Raw genomic sequence first — 20992 nt, 5'->3', positions numbered from 1 at the left:
GCCATACTAACACTAGAACGCACGTGCGTTCAGACTGGCTTTCATCGGCTGCCCCAGAATCAGAAGCAACAAGAGCAGCAGATACTTGCACAAAATTGTTTCCAAGCTAATAAACCATGCAAACAATCAGAATGTTAAATATGTGACGTTACTCCATAATCTGCATGTTTTAAATGAGTCGTGGTTTTGTTTTATTCAGGTTATCTCCTTTGATATCCTGACTAATTACAAGTTTTTCAGTTTATTTTTGCACTCTTCTGTTTAATTTTGTAATGAGGAAGGCGAATAAAGTTGCTATACACAGTATATGTACAAAAGCAACAAATACATTTTGTTAAAGGGAGACCAGATGTCTCTGACTTTCTTGCCCATTATTGATTCCACTGGAATTCACATTAGATCGGGCAGATTTTTCCATCATCCGAAGAATTTAAATAATAAATCCTTTGCTAAAAAAAATACACTGTTGTCCAACAACCTCATGGAATGACTGAGCCGATTTCCATAGCCTGTGCGATACAGTGGGGCAGACGAGATAATCAGAAGATCACCTTCAACCTCAAAAACAATAAACTTACATTCTGGTCCCAGAGACTGAGCCAGCAGTAAGGTACTGCAGTAAGCTTCAGTCTCATAATACAGCTACAAAGTCTTCCTAAAATTCTTCCATTTATCAGGAAGGAAGCTGTTGTGACAAACAACTGAAATTCAGTTACATTTCAGAGGATGAGACATTTGCAATTAATTGCTAACGTAAACAGCGATTAAACCACAAAAATTTCAATTGAATATCTGTATTTGAAAAGACGTAGAAAAATAAGAGTTGAAAACCATCACAGAGGCATGGTTGTCATGTAACAAGGACAGGCTAAAGGCGACAGGCAGACCTGTCTACTCATAAAATAGTAATTCAGGCCGCCTGGGAGGGCTCCTGTATTTTGACTGTTCAGTTAGTTGAATGTAGAAAAATCGGGTGCTTCTCCAACAGGAAGATGACTGAATGCAGTTCCAAAATGCTTGGATTGAACTCTCTCCATGCCCCTCGGTTTAGAAAGCATTTTTGGTTTCTGGGAACATGGAATATTCATTTTAACATCCTCCTCCTTGTGCCTCATTAATGCAACTTCTCTTGATCCTCTTGATCTCAAGTGTTTCACTGCAGTGAGGTTCACAGATGGTGCATGTGGAAAATAGGGGCATGCGAGAGCACAGGACAGAAGCTAGTTGTGTGGCTTAATCCAAGAACAGAAGGCACATAGATATCACAGGCACAGTATAAGAACCTGAGGAGAAAAGTCTATGGTCTGGATCGTACTCTGAATGTATCAATTCACTTACCAAACTTTAAGTACAAGCCCAACTTAACTTTTCAAAAAGCAGAGAATACCAGACATTATTAGAATCAACAAAGAGTAGCCCGCCAGATCTTCTCTATAACTTCTTTCCAAATTCAGTGCCACCTTGAATGGGAAAAAGATGTCAAATGGGAGTTTCCAGTGCATTTGAGGCTGGCCTCGTGGAGGTTCTGGCCATTCCGTCATGTCAGTGAAGGTGACAACAGTTGTCAAAGGTACCGTGCTTCCACTTAGGAGCTGTAACGAGAAGGGAAGCACGAATAGTTTAGCAAGCTTAATACAAAAGATAGATCTCTCCTCGATTTGCTAATGGAGACCCACTGCAGATGACTGGCAAGCAAGATGTCTTTAGGACGGCAGGAGTTAAGTGTTCCAGATATATTTTTTACTGGAGTAACTCCTCTTTCCCAAAATTGATGCTTAGCTGGTAAATCGAGGGCACAGGTCTCAGGGAAGATCAGTAGCTACTATGGATCATATATTACAGATCTCCAGAATGAAAGCAGTGGCTCAAGCTCTGCTACAGTAAGCCTTCTATTCAGAGGAAAGACATATCAGCTAGTTGGTAATAAGAACAGAAGAAAAGCTAGCTTTATTTTTTATAAAATTAGGTATTTTATGTAAGATAAGATCACCCGGCCCTTTGAACAGGTGATTGCTGCCAGAAATAGACAGGACTGCCACAAGATTTGATCCTTTCAATAAAATAAAGCAGGGATCCAATACAACAATAAATTTATTTCTCACCTTTCAGGGTATTGTTTCAGAAAGGAGACACATTGGTAGGTCAGTTGGTAAAGGTGGAACAGGGGCCTCAGTTCCTTTCTGTTTACAACAGAACGCTGTGAGACAACTAATGCACTCACTCCTCAAGCTAGGTGGAGTTTCATGGCTAGCTTGGGCTGATCTGAGACCATGCTGCTGCCAAAAGAGCACTCCCTGCCCTGGCCTCCCAGCTCTGCATGCTAACCTCAAGAGGGAGGGAGTATGCTGGCAGCATACCTTCTGTGCTTGCGCTGGTTTAAGCCAATTGTGAAACCACCACCTCATTCACTTCCCTGGAAACAATTTGGAAGATTGCCTTTAGAGAAGAGTTGTGCAGGAAGCACTCGAAAAAGTTCCATGACAGAATTCACGACACTTTTAAGAGAAAAGTGCTGAGATGCCTGTTGGGGAGTTTTTGTGGTACCTCTTAAAAACACTTTTGTGCTTAAATGGAAAAGAAAAATGTAATGAACAATGCATTGGGCAGAGTCCTACCGCAGTACGTGGTTCTACATGGAGTCTGCAAAGATGAATCATGAGCAGATTCCTTACATACACTGGCACCAGCACCAGTCCTGAACGGTCAGCACGGGGCACCTCAGCCCAGCTCTGCTGCCCAAAGGTGGCCCCTGAGCTTGGGCCCCTGGGCGCTCCCATTCCAGGAGGGTTACAAGGCAATGCTGAGGCTGTTTCTTACCAGCAAGGGAAACTTCACTCCCTTGCAAGGAGTCTGCCTCTGGCACTCCTGCTTCCAGCCAGCTTAACCCCTTCTTGCAGTTGAGCCTTCTTGCCCTCTGTGCCAGATCATTCCTCGGTCACAAATCACCACTGCTGAGCAGTTACAATTAGAATTTCCCCTTCATTCCTGATAGATATAAGTTCTTCTATCAACGAGTAAACACACAGTAGGCACAATCACCTTAGTCAACAAGAAGCCTCAAAATGATTCTGGCTTTGTGTCTGGACCTTCAAAATCTGACTTAAAATCAGAGCGATTAGTGGGGGAAAAAACCCATACACAGCTCCTCCTCAACAGCTGAGAGAAGGCAGCCACAGGCAACTTCCAGCATGCTCCTGTATAGCTCTACATCATTTAAGATTGTCCTGTATTTTCAGGAAGTCCAAATACAACTGTGACCAGATGTTGTGGATGGGTGTAGAAAATGGGATGTCTTTCCTGGGTTGTGTGTTTTCTGGTCAGTCGCTAAGGCAACTCTCCAGTGACACAGTGTGGTCTAGAGGAAAAGGTTTTCTCCGAAGAATGGATAGTTCTCACACAGAGACTACGTAGGCCTAAAACTGGATTTTAACTGCTGGGTATGGTACTGACTGGTACCTTCACTAAAATGTCTCTACTAACAACCCCAATTTGTGGATTGCCACTGATGAAGTCGGTATGATTTTAATGGTGTGTTTTTTTCTTGCTGCCAGAAACTTGCTTTCTTATCATTTGCTTTGCAATATACCTTAACAGCTGTAATTAGCATCAGTTGCTCAAGCAGATGAAATCTGAATCTCCTAGTTCTTGATTGGCTAATCCTTACTGAGGGATACGCACCCTGTACTTCTACTAGGAATGCAAGTTCCCCGCCTCAGACAGAAGTTTGTTAATGGAGCCATGTAACACCTCAGATTTAGAAAAGATCTTCGTGGGCAGGGGTGTCACTTTGCCTCAGGGCAATATATGTTTTACAAGGTGAGTATTTTCCTATCATGTTCTTTTCATGTATGTTGCAAGAAGGGAGGACAAAGAGGTACCATGAGACACATCCAAACAAGTGATGTAAAATCTCATTTAGACTGAGTCTGAAGTTCAAAGAGTAGTAACAGATCAGACACTTGCCATGTCATACCTCACTGCCATGAGGATGCCATGGGCAGGTGTCATCTGCTCCCCCTAAAGCCCTTGCAGAGAAGTACAAGCCTTGAAATACATGTGCTGCCCAGAAGACTTTGTGATGTCAGGAATCCGGCCTTGCACCAAAATCAGATCCACTGACACACACTTGAAAAAGACTGTTCATTGTCCTTTGTGGACCTCTTAGCTCCACCTTCCTCCTGACATCATAGAGTCATAGAATAGTTTGGGTTGGAAGGGGCCTTTAAAGGTCATCTAGTCCAAGTCCCCTGCAATGAGCAAGGACATCTTCAACTAGATCACATTGCTCAGAGCCCCCTCCAACCTGACCTTGAATGTTTCCATCATGTAATCTTCTCTTAGAAACCTGCTTTCTGGCTTACAGCCTTTCCCCCTAAAAAGTTGGTGACTTCAGAACTCCTAGAGGAATAGAAATATTTTCTTGCACACATTATCAGCATGCTGTGGAGTCTGTGAAATATAAATCAACTCAAATTCCGTATCAAGGCTTTAAGAGACAACTAGATAAACATGTAGTTACTGAATGTTTGTAACTACAACTTTATACCAAGCACAATGAAAAGTATAAAGTTTGAGTCCTTAAGTGGCAGAAGGTGGTTTGGGGTTGGAAAGAAGGTACCTTTTCCAGTGGTACAACTGATTGAGGACAGTACTGATAAGACCATAGAACCACCTTCCTCTGTGGAGCTGTTAAATACCAGCTCTTGCCATTGCAGCCAGACCACTACTAAAGTTCAGTAAATCTCAACTCAGTAATATCAAGACCATTTGATTCCTTGGTTCTTCAATAATCTGTGAATGCCATTTAATAACCTCTGTGTGTGAGGGAGGGGTTTTAAATTCCGTACCTTCAGGGGATGACACTGATAGAAGTACCGTGCACCCAGTATTTGAGCTTGTGGGTTGGACAGGAGGCCCACCTTAGTCCACAATATCTGTATCTCCAGGGTCACAGGTACCATGCAACAGGAAGTGCAATTCACAGCCTGAAAATAAAATATACGCCAAACATCTTAATAGAGTATTTTAAAAGTGAAAAAGGACCGTTATGGTCAAAGTCTAATATTTTGGATAGCATAGGTCACAGAACCTCAATCAGTCACTGCAGCACCAGCCCTGTAACTTCTGGTCAGGTCAACTACCCATTTTAGAGCTATGTCCATCTCGTTGTCAACTCATTTCCAAACAGAATTTGTCTCAGCTGTACAACGTGGATTTTGCATTCTATTAGGCCATCTCCTTACAGATTAATAATTATTAAAATAGAATTTCCCTCCTCCATAAGTACTTGGCTCTCAAACTTTTACCCTTATTAGGTAATATATAAATACCCCTGGAAACTGGAAAATCAGAAAGGATGATAATAATAAAAGCATCAAATTAACAGGAAGTAACCAGGTAGTATTCGTTCTAAAAGGCTGTCAGAAAACTAGGTAATACAACACTGGATTCAGTATTAAACTCTTTTCCCCATTTAAATACTCTTTTTGCCCACTTAAATAGCAGGAACAGGATTCAAGAGATATTATATCTGTCGGGGTTTTGGGTTTTTTTTGTTAAGTATCCTAATAATATGGACCATAACAAGAATGACTGCTTACAGGCATTAAGACCCCTGAGAGTCAGTGGATCATCACACAAAGAAAGTAAGCCCAGATGAACCCCAGATGAACAAGCTGGTTCTTTTTTTTTTCCCCATGCCCGCACTTCCCCAAGGCAATACAAAGATACGAAAGGAAAAATATTCACAGCTGGTCTTTTTGCATTCATATTACCTGCACACTGCAGTTCTGAATCAGAATGGTCGTCCACTCTTCTGCCTGGGTTGAATGAGCGCTGCCAGTTATAGCAATGTCCTCTGCTCTGTTCACCCCCTGAAGAGCCTCGTATAACTTCTGCTGGATGTAACTACAGTTACTTTCTTCTAGTACTGGGGACAAGCTGGAAATGAGAAAATAACAGCCTTGACAAAGTGATTTCCAGGACAGGAAAAAAAACACTATCAACATCCTTCCTTCGTAATGAGTATTCCTTCCACTCTCGTAATAAATCACAAAATCATTCCAGAAGTATTGGCATTAAATGTATGCAATTTCAATCCTCTCTGCAATGAGAAGGGAGAAGAACATTGCAGGGTAATACATGATAAAGAAAACTGACAGCTCTTTGGCCATCTTATCACATCAGTGGTTGTATGCCTGCCCTGTCACCAACAAAAGAATGGTCCAAATCATCAAAACAATCACTTTTTAAGGTTCCATTGTAAGTCACTCTTCAAATACAAACTCTACTCTTGCCCAAGACATGTTGCCAGACTACAGCCTCAAAATGTCCCAGAAGACCTTCACATTGTTCTAGAGGTCCACCATCTCTCTGATATTCAAGTCCTCTTAGGAGTACATGAAAGATCTGTAGAGACCCATTGGTGACCTCGGGGAAGGACCTAGGCTCCACAGCAGTGCCTGAGAGACTACGGAAAAACATGCTGAGTGAGTCGACGCCTTCCAAATGTGTCAGGAAGGGTGACTGCAGGGTGTGTGGTTACCTGAGCTTGCAGCCTGTCCTCATATTTCTTCCAAATTGTACTGTGTGTCTGAGGAACTGTGAACAACTTCCATCACCTTCGCTCCGTAAAATGCTCATCTGACAGACTGCACATCAAGAAGCCAAACAAAAGCATAAACAGACAGTATAGGACACCCAACTTGTATTTAACAATCCTCTCACCCCACATTCCTCCTTATCCTTATCACAGGACTGCAGTTCAGTTGTGACCAAAAGGCCTCTGATGGCTGCAATGTAATACTGAGGTATGCCCTCACAGGTAAAGGTAGAATCTCAAAAGTCCAGACAGTAGAGTACCAAAAGTCAATAAACCCAGTGATAAACAAAATTTGATGGCAGAAAAAAGATACATGCTGAATTGCACCATTGTTTGCAATCAGCAGTGGTGCTCCAGTGATAAAGCCAGGGTTTCCACTTCTAGGCAACATATGAGAAAGAGTCCTGGTCTACAAAGAGGCAAAGTGAAGAAAGAAAGAAATAGGAAAATATTAGCAATAATGAGATCCATTCATCTCAGAAGATCACATTCACATTCTCAAAAATGTAAATTCATTTTTTGAATGACTGAATATTATGCACTACTAAAACCTCCATTGTTTGTTCCCAAATCCTCTTTCTTACTTGGCAAGTTCATCTGGAGTCCAGGAGGTAAAGAGCTAAATGTCAGTACCCTGAAACGTGGATACTACACCAGGACAGCTCTTGAGACAATGCATTCCTGTTGGTCAGCATGTGTCTCTAAGGAAGTGAGCATATCAGTCTGGGCAATTCGACAGATGATCTGCAGAACAAACCCTGCCCTGACCCTGATCCTGAGTGGCAGATTCCACTTGTAAATTGTTTTATGGGGAGAGCATCTAGGGGTAACTTCAGGAAGGTTGCACTGCACACTTGTCAACCCCTGAGGTCACCACTTATCCCACTTTACATTGTCTCTGTGGAACAAGGCTTATATGAACTTCAAGACACATTAGTATTTCCTAGATTTCCATCCCCTCCATAGTAACTCTTTTTCCCACTGCATGGACAAAGATAAATAAGTACCTGGAATAAATTTAGCAACTTTGTTCACAAACACTGAACATCTCAGATACAGTACCAGCTCCAACCTATTCCTTCACAACACCATGCTGGTGACCCTGGTATCATCCTCTCCCCTTCTCCCCCCACCAAAAAACAACCCAAACCAAATGAAAACAACAGCAAAAAAATAGTCAGATAAAAATAATCAGCCCCTTTAAAGTTGTGCAGTGCAAGACTGCATGCCTGCACTGAGCCTGAATTTTTCTACTAACACGGTTTACTTGAGACCAGAGCAGTGTCCTCTCCTTCCTTCGACCACCAGCTGTGTCCCAGGGTTCTGTTACTACCATACCACAGTGGCACTGCTCTAATCTTCTCACATCTCATCTGTACAAAACCGGGTCACAACCTACAGACTACAAACTTGGTAAGAGCCCAGGGAGGATGGAGGCACTGACCCAGAAGTGCAAAGTGAAGTGCTGCTGCAGAGAGGATCCTGAGTTCCCAGAGACGTTGCTCACTTTGAACCGGACAGAAACACTCTGAATCCCACGCGTGCCACTGAATTCTATCTCATATATCACCTGAAAGTCCAGTTCAGAGAAGAATCAAGAGGCAGAGTCAGGTAATAGGGCAATGACTTTAAGTAGCGTTGAGCTGCTCAAAGGACTCAGATACCTCAGAAACAACATTGGTACATGCGTTGTCCTTCATGTGGGGAGCTCCAGGTGGTGCGACCGCGGTGACCTTTACCTGGAGGCAGTAAAGCATATCAACAATTACCAACTGTTAAAAGCAGTGTGCCTTTCTTACTCTTTTCCACTGCTTTCCATCCAAGTCAGATTTACCTTCCTGCTGTAGCTGTGATCTGTGAACACATCAGCCTGCTCCAGATGCACAATTTTTTCTAAGAAAACAAGCTACCTCCCTGACCCCAGCCCTATCTATGCCCATTCATTTAAAAGCACATCTTTCCTTATATCCCTTTTTTTTTTTATAATGTCACACTTTTATCCAAAAAATCTTGTCTCAGACACGGAACATTCCCATTCTCCCAAGTTCCCCACCCATGGGCACTACTATGAATGCCTAAGATTCCAGATATATTTTATTTCAGAAGCAGGAATTTTTTTCATTGGCAATAGAGACTGACCTTCATGGACTCCATAATGGTGTCATTAATTGGGACCTGGGGAAAACAAACAAACCAAGATATAATACCAAAAAACCAACCGATTTTCTGGGTTTGCAAGTGCCTAAAGTAATGAAACCATCACTAAATAAAGCCTACATATTATATTGACAAAAATTACTTTGTTTATTCCAGATGTGTAAAACTTGTCATCAATTTGTGATCTAGAAATCACAGACACAATCCACAGAAAGAATTTTAGAGCATCAGAAGACAAATTTTACTCTTGGCCCTGCTAATGACCTGCAGAACGCACACACTTTAAACTATCAGCACCTTTGATCCATTCCTGGAGCTCCCCCTTCTGCAATCAAGTAATTACTTCAGCTTCCACTTAAGGAAAAATTAAATGTTGGCCACAGTGACAAAAGCAGGCCCTGAAAACATGAGTTACATTTGATCAACAGAAGACCCTCTACTACAGTAATGTAGATTTAGATTTCCAATATAAGGGTAAACTGAGTCATTAGCCTTAATAAGGTGTTAATATCTACACTGCTGTTTTATCTTGGAACACCAGAGAAACTGTAGAAGGCGAGAGGAGATACTTTAATGTTAAGATCCAGGAAGACCTGCATGATGAACCCAGAACAATAAATCGGTTATTTTGAAATTATTGTCAGGATAAATACTGGAGAAATTGATATGGAATTACATCTGTGAATGTAAATAAAGCTAATATTCATAACTGGCCTTCAGTGTGATTTTAGAGGTAACATACTGTGTAAAACAAATCCTCATTCTTTACTAAGAACATGCGTTGCTTGGTTGATCGAGTTGATGGGACAGACAGAAACACTTTGATAAACAGTCTGTTTAAAATGCGAGAGAGTTCTAGTCAAACCATTAAAACTATTCAGTATCAATGAAGTACCTGTTAAATGCAACAAGAATTTGCTAATAACTGAAATTTATTGGAAAGTACTTCGAATTGAGGGATTATCCCTGATCATGACATTTTTAACAGGATTTCCAGCAAGAGGGCCTTAACGATCGGGAGATCAGGGATGACATGCCAGATGATCTTTAGTTTTCCAGGTAGCTGAAGTTGCAATGGGAAGTCAACCAAATTGGATGCTGAGCAAAAGGAAGAAATACAACACACACCTTTAGCACAGTGAAGTCACGGTAGTAGGAGGCGGCATCTAGGGCAGGGTCAGTAACGCAGCTCTTGCTCAAGTTAGCAAAAATCCGAGTACAGCTTGTGCTTTTACTGTCCAGGAAGCCTGAGTTAAGACATGACAACACATAAAACAGAAGCAAACCACCCTGAGAAATTCTTCCCCCTTTACTAACCAGCAGGATTTCCATCAACACAAAGTCCACTGGCTCCCATTCTCAATGGCTGTCTGAGCGTGCTCAGTACAGATGACGAATCGAAGTAGATGAAGATTGGATCACCAGCCTGAAAAGAGAATTTGGAGAAATCACAGACAAAGCGACTGTGGAATACTAAGGCCAAGCGCAAGGTGATGACATCATCAGGGCACAGAGGCAAATTTATAGTGTACACACAGTTTTGTCTAAAGGGCTGTCCAAATTTTTAAATACGAGAAAACTAATCAGAAACTTTTTACACAATAAGGAATGAAAAGAACTGAGAGATAATATGGATTACAGGTAGAAAAACAAGAATCTTCCAATCTGTTCTCATTCGATCTCATTACAGAGAGCTTTCATAAAAATGTACCTGCACACTGATTGCTATTTTCTTTCAACTCACCCGGTAAAAGGCAGAGAATGATGGCTGGACTTGTGATGGTGCTACGAAAGAGTGTCTGCCATACTTCTCTAAGAACTTCAGAAAATCAGATTCTTTGATATCCTGAGGCTGTTGGAAATAGTTCAGCTTTGCTAAAGGTTGAAAAGAGAAAAATATCAAATTACCAGAAAAGACAAATCTAAGAAGTAAATATTATGCCAATATTTTTAAAAGGAACAACTTCAGTAATTATAAGCTAGATAGTGCCTTATATTAATTAATCCACAGTAACACTGCTAACAGGCTAATATGAGCTATGAACAGGATGATATCATAGAATCATAGAATGGTTTGGGCTGGAAGGGACCTTAAAGATCATCTAGTTCCAACCCCCTGCCACGGGCAGGGACACCTTCCACCAGACCAGGTTGCTCCCAGCCCCATCCAACCTGGCCTTGAACACTGCCAGGGAGGGGGCAGCCACAGCTTCTCTGGGCAACCTGGGCCAGGCTCTCACCACCCTCACAGCAAAGAATTTCTTCCTCGTATCTCATCTAAATCTCCCCTCTTTCAGTTTAAAACCGTTCCCCCTTGTCCTGTCACTCCATGCCCTTGTAAAAAGCCCCTCTCCAGCTTTCCTGTAGCCCCTTCAGGTACTGGAAGGTGCTAGAAGGTCTCCCCAGAGCCTTCTCTTCTCCAGGCTGAACAGCCCCAACTCTCTCAGCCTGTCTTCATAGGAGAGGTGCTCCAGCCCTCTCATCATCATCGTGGCCTCCTCTGGACTCACTGCAACAGCTCCATGTCCTTCTTATGTTGGGGGCCCCAGAGCTACTGCAGACTCAGCACTGCAGGAGGGGTCTCAGGAGAGCGGAGTAAAGGGGCAGAATCCCCTCCCTCGCCCTGCTGGCCACGCTGCTGGGGATGCAGCCCAGGACACGGGTGGCTTTCTGGGCTGCCAGCGCACGTTGCCGGCTCATGGTGAGCTTCTCATCAACCATCACCCCCAAGTCCTTCTCCTCAGGGCTGCTCTCAATCCATTCACCACCCAGCCTGTAGTTGTGCTTGGGATTGCCCCGACCCACGTGCAGGACCTTGCACTTGGCCTTGTTGAACTTCATGCGGTTCGCATGGGCCCAGCTCTCCAGCCTGTCCAGGTCCCTCTGGATGCCATCCCTTCCCTCCAGTGTGTCACCACACCGCACAGCTCGGTGTCATCCCAAACTTGCTGAGGGCGCACTCAATCCCACTGTCCATGTCGCTGACAAAGATGTTAAACAGGGCCGGTCCCAATCCCGACCCCTGAGGAACACCACTCGTCACTGGTGTCCACTTGGACATCGAGCCATTGGTAACTCTTTGAGTGCGACCATCCAGTCAATTCCTTATCCACCGAGTGCTCCATCCGTCAAGTCCACATCTCTCCAATTTAGAGACAAGGATGTCAGGTGGGACAGTGTCACATGCTTTGTACAAGTCCACGTAGGTGACAGTTGCTCTTCCCTTACCCACCAGCCCTGTAAGCCTGTTGTAGGAGGCCACCAAATTTGATGTATCATGAGTACTAGTTTGTACTGTTTCATGGGAAGCAGGTGTTAATACACAAATATGACTTTCCAAAAAGCGTGAAAACTGCTTAAGACAACTATCTTAATACATGCTCTAATTTCTGTAAGATGCCCAAATGAGACACACATGACATTTTAATGAGAAAACACGACCAATACACGAGTTCACTAAAAGCAACATTAAATGGATTCAGAATAATTAAGGTTAGTAAAACTCAAAAGTAAATATGAATAGGGAATGGGCATCCTAAAAAACAGACTTTCTATTGGTATCCCACAGCGATGCATTCCTGACCCAGTGTATTCAGCACGGTTACAATGTTATAATGTATTAAATTATTACTGCTAAAACACTAAGTCATAAAATGGCAAATTATTAGAGACATACTACGTAGACTCATCCTAATGGACTTGTTCGAACAATAAACTTTATAATACATCCAAATAAAATGTCTTACAAGGTTCGAGGAATACAGATCACAGCAACACCAGGAGTGAGTGGCAGTATCCTCGATTACAGTAGTACCAAAAAGAATTTAGCTAGTCTAGTAGGTTTGGGGGGCAGAGGGGGGGGAGCAGAAAAAGAACTTAAGCTCTCTATGTAATTCTGCTGTTTGAGGGCAGAGCAGATCCTCAGCTGTGCAGAGCAGCAAGCAGAAATAAAAGCTTTTTTATATCCAAATACAGCACTAGTCAAGCAGTCAACTAAATCCTTTAAGGAGATAAAGGCTGCAGGAGTATTAAGCTCCTACAAGATTCACAAAAATAGGTGCACAGAGCAGCTTGCTTGTTATTCACTTGAGGGTATAATCATTAGACTGAAAAAGAAAACACTGGTAGTTGTGCTACTCACAACCATTTATTTTCTTTGGAATGCAGTTCTTCATGTACTCTTCTATTCTCAAAGCTGAATACTTGCTAACGCAGATTAATAACATTACATAATGCAAAATATACCTGAAAGCTGGAAGAAAAGGCCTTCTGCAGCAGAACTTAAGATATTCAAACTGCTTAAGTTTCCAGAGAAAAGACATATATAACTTGTTCATAGTGTAGTTTGCTCAAGAAAGCACGCTAGCTACTAAAGGCTATTTAATCTTGTAGAAAAAGGCAAAAAAAAGAATGTCAGACAATTTAATTTGTCTGAAACCAAACTTTAAAAAAAAAAAAAAAACAGGAGTTGGGCTCGTGGATAATGATTCTTGTAACTTTAAAATGCACTCATATTAGTCCTTCCACTGATTTAGAAGTGGAAATAGCAGCAATATTCTGGCATCTGCAAAGACTAAAGACAAAATTGTTATCTGGAGGAGCTAGTATGTGAAACGTAATGCTTTTAAAAGTACTCTAAGTATTTTGAAAATACCCAGTATTTCCAACTGTCCCTCAGCACTGATCTCTTCCTCTTAATGAACTGTCAGTTGGATCAGCAAGACTGCCTGACTCAGCCAGCTACATGATCTTTAGACAAAAGGAACTGTTGGGGATGTGGCGAGCAGTCACACTGCTCCATTTAGTATCAATACAGCCTAAAATCAGTTTAAGACATGTGAAAGTCCACCCTTAGCACAAGACAGTGAAAAGGCAGTACTGGGGAAAATTGCAAAAGAAAGAATGGGCCACTGAGGGCACAAAAGAAAGAGAAGGTTAGAGGAATGTCAGAGTTGTGAACAGCTGTCAGATGGAGAACAGTATAAAAAAGTGGAAAAATAAAGCAATTGAAGGATGGCAATAGTCAGAAAAATAGACAAGAAAGACGTCTGGATGAAGCACAGGATGTTTTACACTTCAGGAAAGAGCGCTGAAATGGGTACTGCAGTCAAGAAAGAATGAGGACAGTCACGGAAAGAGCCATTAGTGACGTATTGGGTTTGCATGGCAAGGTTTTGGTAGTGGGGGTGATACAGGAAGGGGAGGAGGTGCTCCAGGCACCGGAGCAGAGATTCCCCTGCAGCCGGTGGTGAAGACTATGATGAGGCAGGCTGTCCTGCTGCAGCCCGTGGAGGTTAACAGTGGAGCAGCCATGCACCTCTGCAGCCCATGGAGGACCCCAAGCCAGAGCAGGTGGATGCCCGAAGGAGGCTGTGACCCCGAGGGAAGCCCATGCTGGAGCAGGCTCCTGGCAGAACTCAAAAGAGCAAATGGTAAGTGTTCAAATGTGAGACCCCAGTGAACTGCTGTGAATGCCAGAGCTGGACATCAAATCAGTCGAAGTACTATGTGGAAAGCAGAAAGAAAAAAGTGCTAATGTCATACCCCACAAGGGTATAGGATTACTAGAGAAAAACCATTGCCAGCAGAGAAGAAAGTATGAAAATAAGCATATGAAATAAAGAACCCAAGGTATGATAAGGATATCTTTCTTTCTGAAAGGGATAATAGCAGAATATGTCAAACATCAACCCTTATTTGCTGCTCTAAGTGTAGCAAACTAAGTAAGGTATCTCAGATACAGAAGCAATTGATAAAGGCTGATCTGTGTTTAGCCAGAGACCCTACCCTTAAACTGAGCACAATGATCGTTTTTTTGTTTGTCTTTGGTGATGGGACCCTGATTCACTGTGGTCTCTCTGGAACTATAACAAATAATTAATAACAATTATAACACAGAAGTTTTGAAAAAGGTTCCCTAAGCAGAGGCAATCTATGAATTAAATGTGTGTAAAGAAAGGTTACTTACAGTCATCCAGCTGCACACAGAACAGCAAATCATGTCCACCAGGGCCAGCAATGGTATCGGTAGGATAAGGGGTGTTACTTCTGAACAGGAGTGATTTTTCCACACACACTTGATTCTCAGACCTGCAAAGACAAGCCCCCCCCGCAAACAAACTCTTAAAGAGGCTATTCTTGCATAATTTCATATTTTACATTACTAAATGCCAGCAACAGAACACAGTATTACTTTTCATCAGCTTACATGAGTTATTGTACAATTCGCATTGATAATCAATTACAGAAAGCCTGTCTTGTCATGGTCGTAACTTTGTGGACACTCTTTATTTGTACATTTAAAAGTGACTCTGAAATTCCCTGGAACAAAAAGTGGTAAAGAAATTCAGTGTCTGTGTATCACAGCTCCTCTCAGTCCCCCTCACAACCGCAATCTGCAGACAGGCTTCACCCACAGGGTTTGCTCTGCAGAGAGCTGAAATTGCCTCCCTCACTGACCGCATCTCGCCGTCTGTAATTGCTTTACTGCCTCGCAGTTGTGTATTAAACTCCTTTTTCCTAAGGTAAAGACTTCCCAGTTCCCACCACCAACAGCCTCATCCCAGCCTGACCAAGCGCAGCTCTGCCATCAAACGCTGCCCACGGGAGGCCTCCCCAAGGCCGCGGCTCAGAGCCCGGCCGTGCCCCGTGCCCGGGAAGCGCGGCAGCCGTGGGGGAGCCGGCTCCTGCCCACCTGCTGCCGCCGCGGGGGCGGGACGGGCCGGCGGCGCCCGCCAGCAGCAGGGCCAGCAGCAGCCCGCGGGCCCCGCGCATGGCGCCGCCTCGTCGCTAAGGAACGCGGCCCGCCGCCCTCCGGCCGAGCGGGCCGGCCCCGCGCATGCGCGACCCGCCCCGGGCCGGGGGCGTCCGGCGGGGCGCGGGTCCGGCCCGGCCCCTCGGTGCGCGCTGCTCGTTCCGCGGCTCCCGGCGGAAGGGTTTGCGCTCGCCCAGGCGCCTGCCGGGAGCCGAGGAGGCCCCTGCTGTGGGGACCCTGCGGGGGGAGCGGGAGCGGCGGCGCCGGGGCCCCTGGCAGGCGGCTTTCTCTCCCTTCGCCGGGACGGCCGTGGGTCCGGGTGCGGTCGTCAGGGAGCGCCGGAGACTCAATTCCTCTTTGTCCTTGTTTTCGTTATAGAAGGGTTGACAATGAAATAAGGTCTCCCCGGAGCCTTCTCTCCTCCAGGCTGAACAGCCCCAGCTCTCCCAGCCTGTCTCCAGAGCAGAGGGGCTCCAGCCCTCGGAGCATCTCCGTGGCCTCCTCTGCACCCGCTCTGGCAGGTCCATGTCTGTCTTGTACTGGGGAGCCCCTGAACTGGTTGCAGTTCTCCAGATGGGGTCTCGTAAGAGTGAGAAATTCTTTTTATTATATTAAGCAAGAAATTTTTTTATTTAATAAAAAATAAAATACTTTTATTAAATAAAAAATACTTTTCTACTTTTTGGAGGAGTATTCTAGAGAATGTTCTCCATTTATTTGACTATGAGCTCTCAATATATAAAATATTATATATTGTTCAGCAACTTGGAAGAAAAAATCCTACTAACTAATGACCAAGGAATAAATTACAGTAGATACAGCTTAGGACATATGAGCTCTCTACTAGAAAGACATTGGCACAAGCCCAAACAACAAGAATAAAAGCTTCAGAAAATATTTCATCTACATGGCACCACATCTTTCCCTTGCGCTGTATCCATTCATACAAGAAATATTAAACAGTTAGTGCTATTCCATGTATCAACGGCTTTAAAATAACTTTCTGAATTATGTCGCAGCAACATAACAAATCACATTATCAATTAGCTTTTATAACAGAAATGACATTTCGTAATATATTTGAGCATGAAAAGAATTGGTCAGCTAAAATTTATGTAATCTAAAAAATGTGAGGAGAAAAAAAATCATGGTGAATTTATTGATAATATTCGAGGACACGAACATAATTTGAGTAGTAGGTGGCTGTCCAAGAAAAGTGTGTAGTTTTAAATGGTCTGCAGGGAAGAACTGCAGCAAGTTTGCTACAAAATTATAAAAACAAAACCGAGCAGCTCTGTCATTAGTCGCTGGTGTAGCTGCTCTAAAATTAAACGGCCATAAGCAATCGTTCAGGGGTTTCTCCTCCCACGTGCTGCTTTCTCCAAAGCTCCTCTCAGCGAGCATCTCCCTGCTTTGCACGGGGGTGACCGAGCAGATGCCGAAGCTCAGCCGCTGATGGCCGTGGGCAGGGAACTCGGAGATTAGAGACTGTTGTAAAGATACATTCCCGTGACTGTTTAAGCCCGTTTGCCCGAGTTTGATCGCCAATTTACCGACTGTACAACCTGCTGAGCCTCCCGATCCCTGCTCTGGCACCCTGTCTGACCTGACAGCTGTCCAGGAGTAGGGTGTCAGAGGGGAGCCAGCCGTCCTCTGTGAATGCAGGTCCCTTCCTCTGCATATCGTGGGTGAAAGACCAGCTCAGTGCCTGTAAAGAGCTTTTTAAAGTGCCTCTCAGGTATTAATTCATGCCTCCACCTGAAGTATCTTTATGTGGATACAATAACAGTTACTAGCATGGATTTTAAGAACGTGGTCAAGTTAAAACTGAAGGCATGTTTATGTACCCTGAAATATTTACTAGTATGTGGAAGACCTGAGTCATTACTCAGGTAATGAGTAGATAAAGTATTTCTCTGCCAGTGAGAGCAGAACGGGGGTGGTCTTTAATGAACCTACTAGGTACCATTTTCAAAAGCAGTAGTCACAAAAGTCTTCATTTAAATATAAGAAGAGAGGAAACAATTTTAATAAGTTGCAGCTTTCCAGAGGATTGCCTAAGACTTATGTATGAGGTATAAACCCATTTTACCAAAAAAATGCAGTATGGTATGTTAACAATGTTGCTGGTATGTAAAATATCAATTATAATATTCCCTGAAATCTGAATCTTGCTATCTATTATTTTATAGATGTATTTTTTTAAAGATATGAAAATAAACATTGTAATCACAGTAGGACATCTACTATTGAATGTACTCTTCCACTGCCAAGAGAGTGTACATATACTATGTGTCTCCGTTTAGCCCACACCCAGGGCTAAACAATAACCAGTTGCTCTATCACCCAATGTCCCCCCCAGCCGAGAAAGGGAATTGGGAAAAGGAGGGAGACTCATGGGTTAAAATGTAAACAGAATCAATAGAATAAAGAAACCAATATCAATGCTAATATGAAAGACACAAAATTATACTTAGCTTAGAGTGGTGGCAGGTCGCTCCCGGGACAGCAATCATGGAGAGGATGAGAAAGCAGGAACAGGGCAGGGAGCAGAGCCAAGAGCCCCCTCCCCAGCAGCTTCCCCATTTCTAGTGCCCCTGAGGTCAATGTCCCAGCACACACCTGTGGGCAGCCTGGGGCAGCTGCCCTGGGTTTAACTGCTGATGGCCTCGATCACCAGCCACAGCTGGGCACACACTGGAACAGCGTGGGACAGAAAAGGGGTTCTGTACATTTTATCTGCACAAAACCAGGACACTAAGTCAGTGTTAAGTCCAATACAGTTGAAGCCAACAAAATAAAGACCCCTTTCGGAAGCAAAGCCTGTATCTTAGGCTAAGAAGACACAAGAAATTAAAAGGGAAATAATCTTCAATAATCATAAACTTAAGCCTTAGTGTTTTGTGTCACCATCAGCAAATGAAGATGACATTAATAGAAATTCTGTACATTGACTAGCTTTCTGAAAATTTTCAAATGTAACATCCCCCTCTTTTCACTTACCTTTTCAGTTTAGCGGCCGTGTCCATTACTATGGGACATATTTAGGGAGATATTTCTTTATCACTGAATTACTGCTGTGAGTTATTTTTCCTTTGTTTCACATAATGCTTCAGCCTGACACATGAGGGCAGAAGAGGGAGAAAACTGGCAAGATGAAACTGAGAGCGAGAGAAGTACTAAGCTCTAGTACTACGTTCTTTGCTGTAACTGAATGTTCGTGACCTATCACTTTTCTTGATGGTCTCATACTGGACACTGACCTTTTGAAATTGTTAGGAGAAACTAGATGTCCACAAAGATGAACAGCTTTTCCAGAAATCTCCAACAGGGATGCACTAATTAGGAATTTGTGTTTATTTTCTGAACATACACCTGAAAATATTTTTTATAAAGTTCTGTATTTCCTTCTAGCCTTTTCAATGACTTAATTGTTCCTCAAGTGGTCGTGAACCTGATCTTCTTACAGTGGGAGGGACTTTGCTTCCCCAGTCCCTGCCTTGCAGTCCAAAACAAGCATAAGCTGTACTGACTTCCTTATGAAAATATTATGTATTACAGGTGTTTTATTATCTGACTGGTTACTGGGTACTAGATCATACTTATTAATTGTATCACAGTGAGTGTCCACACTGCTATTTTCTGTCTTCTTTTTCTGTTTAATGCGAAGATTTTAAGAGACAGATCACTGCTCACAATTTGTTTTGATTAGCACAACGAAGGCATGATCACAGTCCATCAGTAAGGGAAACTGGTTTCCTCCTGCAGGCCAGAAGTGTCCATTTAGAAAACTGCTACGGATGGCACGGAGAGCAAGCGCGTAAGTAGAGAGTGAACTCGATAAGAGAAAGTGATAATGGCATTACAGGTAGAGCTGTAATCTGCAATATCCTGGAAGAGTATTGTGGGGGGGGATGTTTGTGATGAAAACATTGAGTCTGTTCAGAGCAGACATCTTGACCCTCGTCGTAGTGTTAATGAGCTTGTCTGCTGAAGGTCTCAGCGTTCTTGGAGCGGCCAGAAGAGCCTGTTCTGCTACTGATGTGACAGGTACTTACTAATTACCTGTCCATACACGGTCAGAGGATTTACTAGGAGTTTCTGTTGGAAGAAAAGAATGGGTTTGCAAAAATATTTGCAGTTCTGTCATGTCCTCAGAATTTATCTGGACCTGTAACTCTTGAAGCAGCTTAGAGAATATAAGATAAATGAGTATGAAGTGTGCTGCAGCTGAGGTACGTGGTGGTTCTCTGTAATCGTTTGGTTAATCCTGACAGTGAGGTAGCAGCTAAATTGCATATATCAATAAGCATCATATTGGCATGGTATTTAATAGAGGAAAAACTATTCCAGTACATGGTCACTGAATCAGGGCCCCGATGTCACTTAGAAGTCATAAGAAATATCTAAACGATCTGTCTTCATCATTGACTAATAATTAATAAAAGGCTAGAAGAAAATGTCTTGGCTCTTGTAGGAGCTCTCGCCTACCAAATCAGTGATGGCCACATTAAAAAAATGCAGTGACTCAGTTCAGAAGATTTGGAGAGAACAGTGACACCGTTTCCATGCAGACAGTTATCCGTGTCCAGCACAGTAACACCTCCCAAGGCCCCGGCGCTGGACAGCCTTCATCCCTACCTGAGGTGAAGTGCTGTGAAATGATTTTTCAAGAAAGCGAGCAGATTCGGGTTTTCCCTACCTGCGCTAGTGCCCTGCTAGAGCATCAGTCACAATGTCGGAGAAATGTAAACCGGTACTCTTGTCGTCATATTCAGCAGCCACTACTTTTATGTCTTTTATGTTTTCTCCTGTCGTTTTGCTTTAGCCAAGCCATTTTGAGTCTTGCTGTTGTATTGCATTACACGTTCTTGCCTGCTCTCTGTCTCCTAGCTGTTACTGCTGGTGAGCTGCTCCCTGGAACCCAGAAGTGAGAGTCACATCAAGGCTCGGTTACTCTTTCTCAGTCTATGCAGTACGTCATGTTCCCGCTTGCCAGCAGCCAAACATACAAGCCTTGGATGTTCACGGCCCTACTCCAGTTGCAGGTTCTTAGACTTCTTATCCTACTCACTGGCTACTCACTAGCTTATCTTAGCAAATGGAAGTTCACTCATGCTCACACATGCCCACTCAGAACGGAGAGCACACCCACACAGAACACAGCTAGAGGTAGGATGAATGAGAAGATAGGACAGGTTGTGGTGATGACGTGCAGGTCTCAGTCACACAACATACTGACTAGCAGCCTGTTCACATGCAGTCGACCCCCTTTATCTCCTGACCCCTCTATTTCCCTGCCCCTGACACATCTTGAGCCTTCCTTTTCCCCACCTTTGGTCCTTCCTCTAAACATCCCATAAGTCTCATCAATTCCCATAAACATCTTAAACCATCTCAGACTAGATTTTAAAACTCCAAACCTGTTTTTCACCTGCATCCTATATCCTGCTGTAGGCAATGACCCCCTTCAGTCTGCC

The 20992-nt window shown here is 43.4% G+C and overlaps 1 protein-coding gene across 2 annotated transcripts; it reads right to left on the bottom strand.

The window, feature by feature from the left end:
• Window positions 1–801: 801 nt before the first annotated feature.
• On the bottom strand, window positions 802–15539 carry TCTN3 (tectonic family member 3). Of its 2 annotated transcripts, none has more exons than XM_068398985.1 (13): window positions 15453–15539; window positions 14727–14848; window positions 10503–10633; window positions 10076–10184; window positions 9887–10005; window positions 8741–8776; window positions 8266–8340; window positions 8046–8171; window positions 6915–7010; window positions 6545–6642; window positions 5775–5940; window positions 4848–4985; window positions 802–1592 (listed from the first exon to the last, which is right to left on the bottom strand). In XM_068398985.1, the coding sequence occupies exons 1-13, from the start codon at window positions 15530–15532 to the stop codon at window positions 1362–1364; spliced, it is 1527 nt and encodes a 508-aa protein (XP_068255086.1). In that variant the 5' UTR covers window positions 15533–15539; the 3' UTR covers window positions 802–1361. The 2 variants fall into 2 exon arrangements, with proteins under 2 accessions (XP_068255086.1, XP_068255087.1); XM_068398986.1 differs by lacking the exon at window positions 15453–15539 and adding an exon at window positions 14967–14988.
• Window positions 15540–20992: the final 5453 nt, after the last annotated feature.

This window comes from Nyctibius grandis, chromosome 4 (genome assembly GCF_013368605.1).
Source record: "Nyctibius grandis isolate bNycGra1 chromosome 4, bNycGra1.pri, whole genome shotgun sequence".
In the NCBI taxonomy this organism is placed as follows: domain Eukaryota; kingdom Metazoa; phylum Chordata; class Aves; order Nyctibiiformes; family Nyctibiidae; genus Nyctibius; species Nyctibius grandis.
This window is presented reverse-complemented; position numbering and strand designations above follow the sequence as displayed.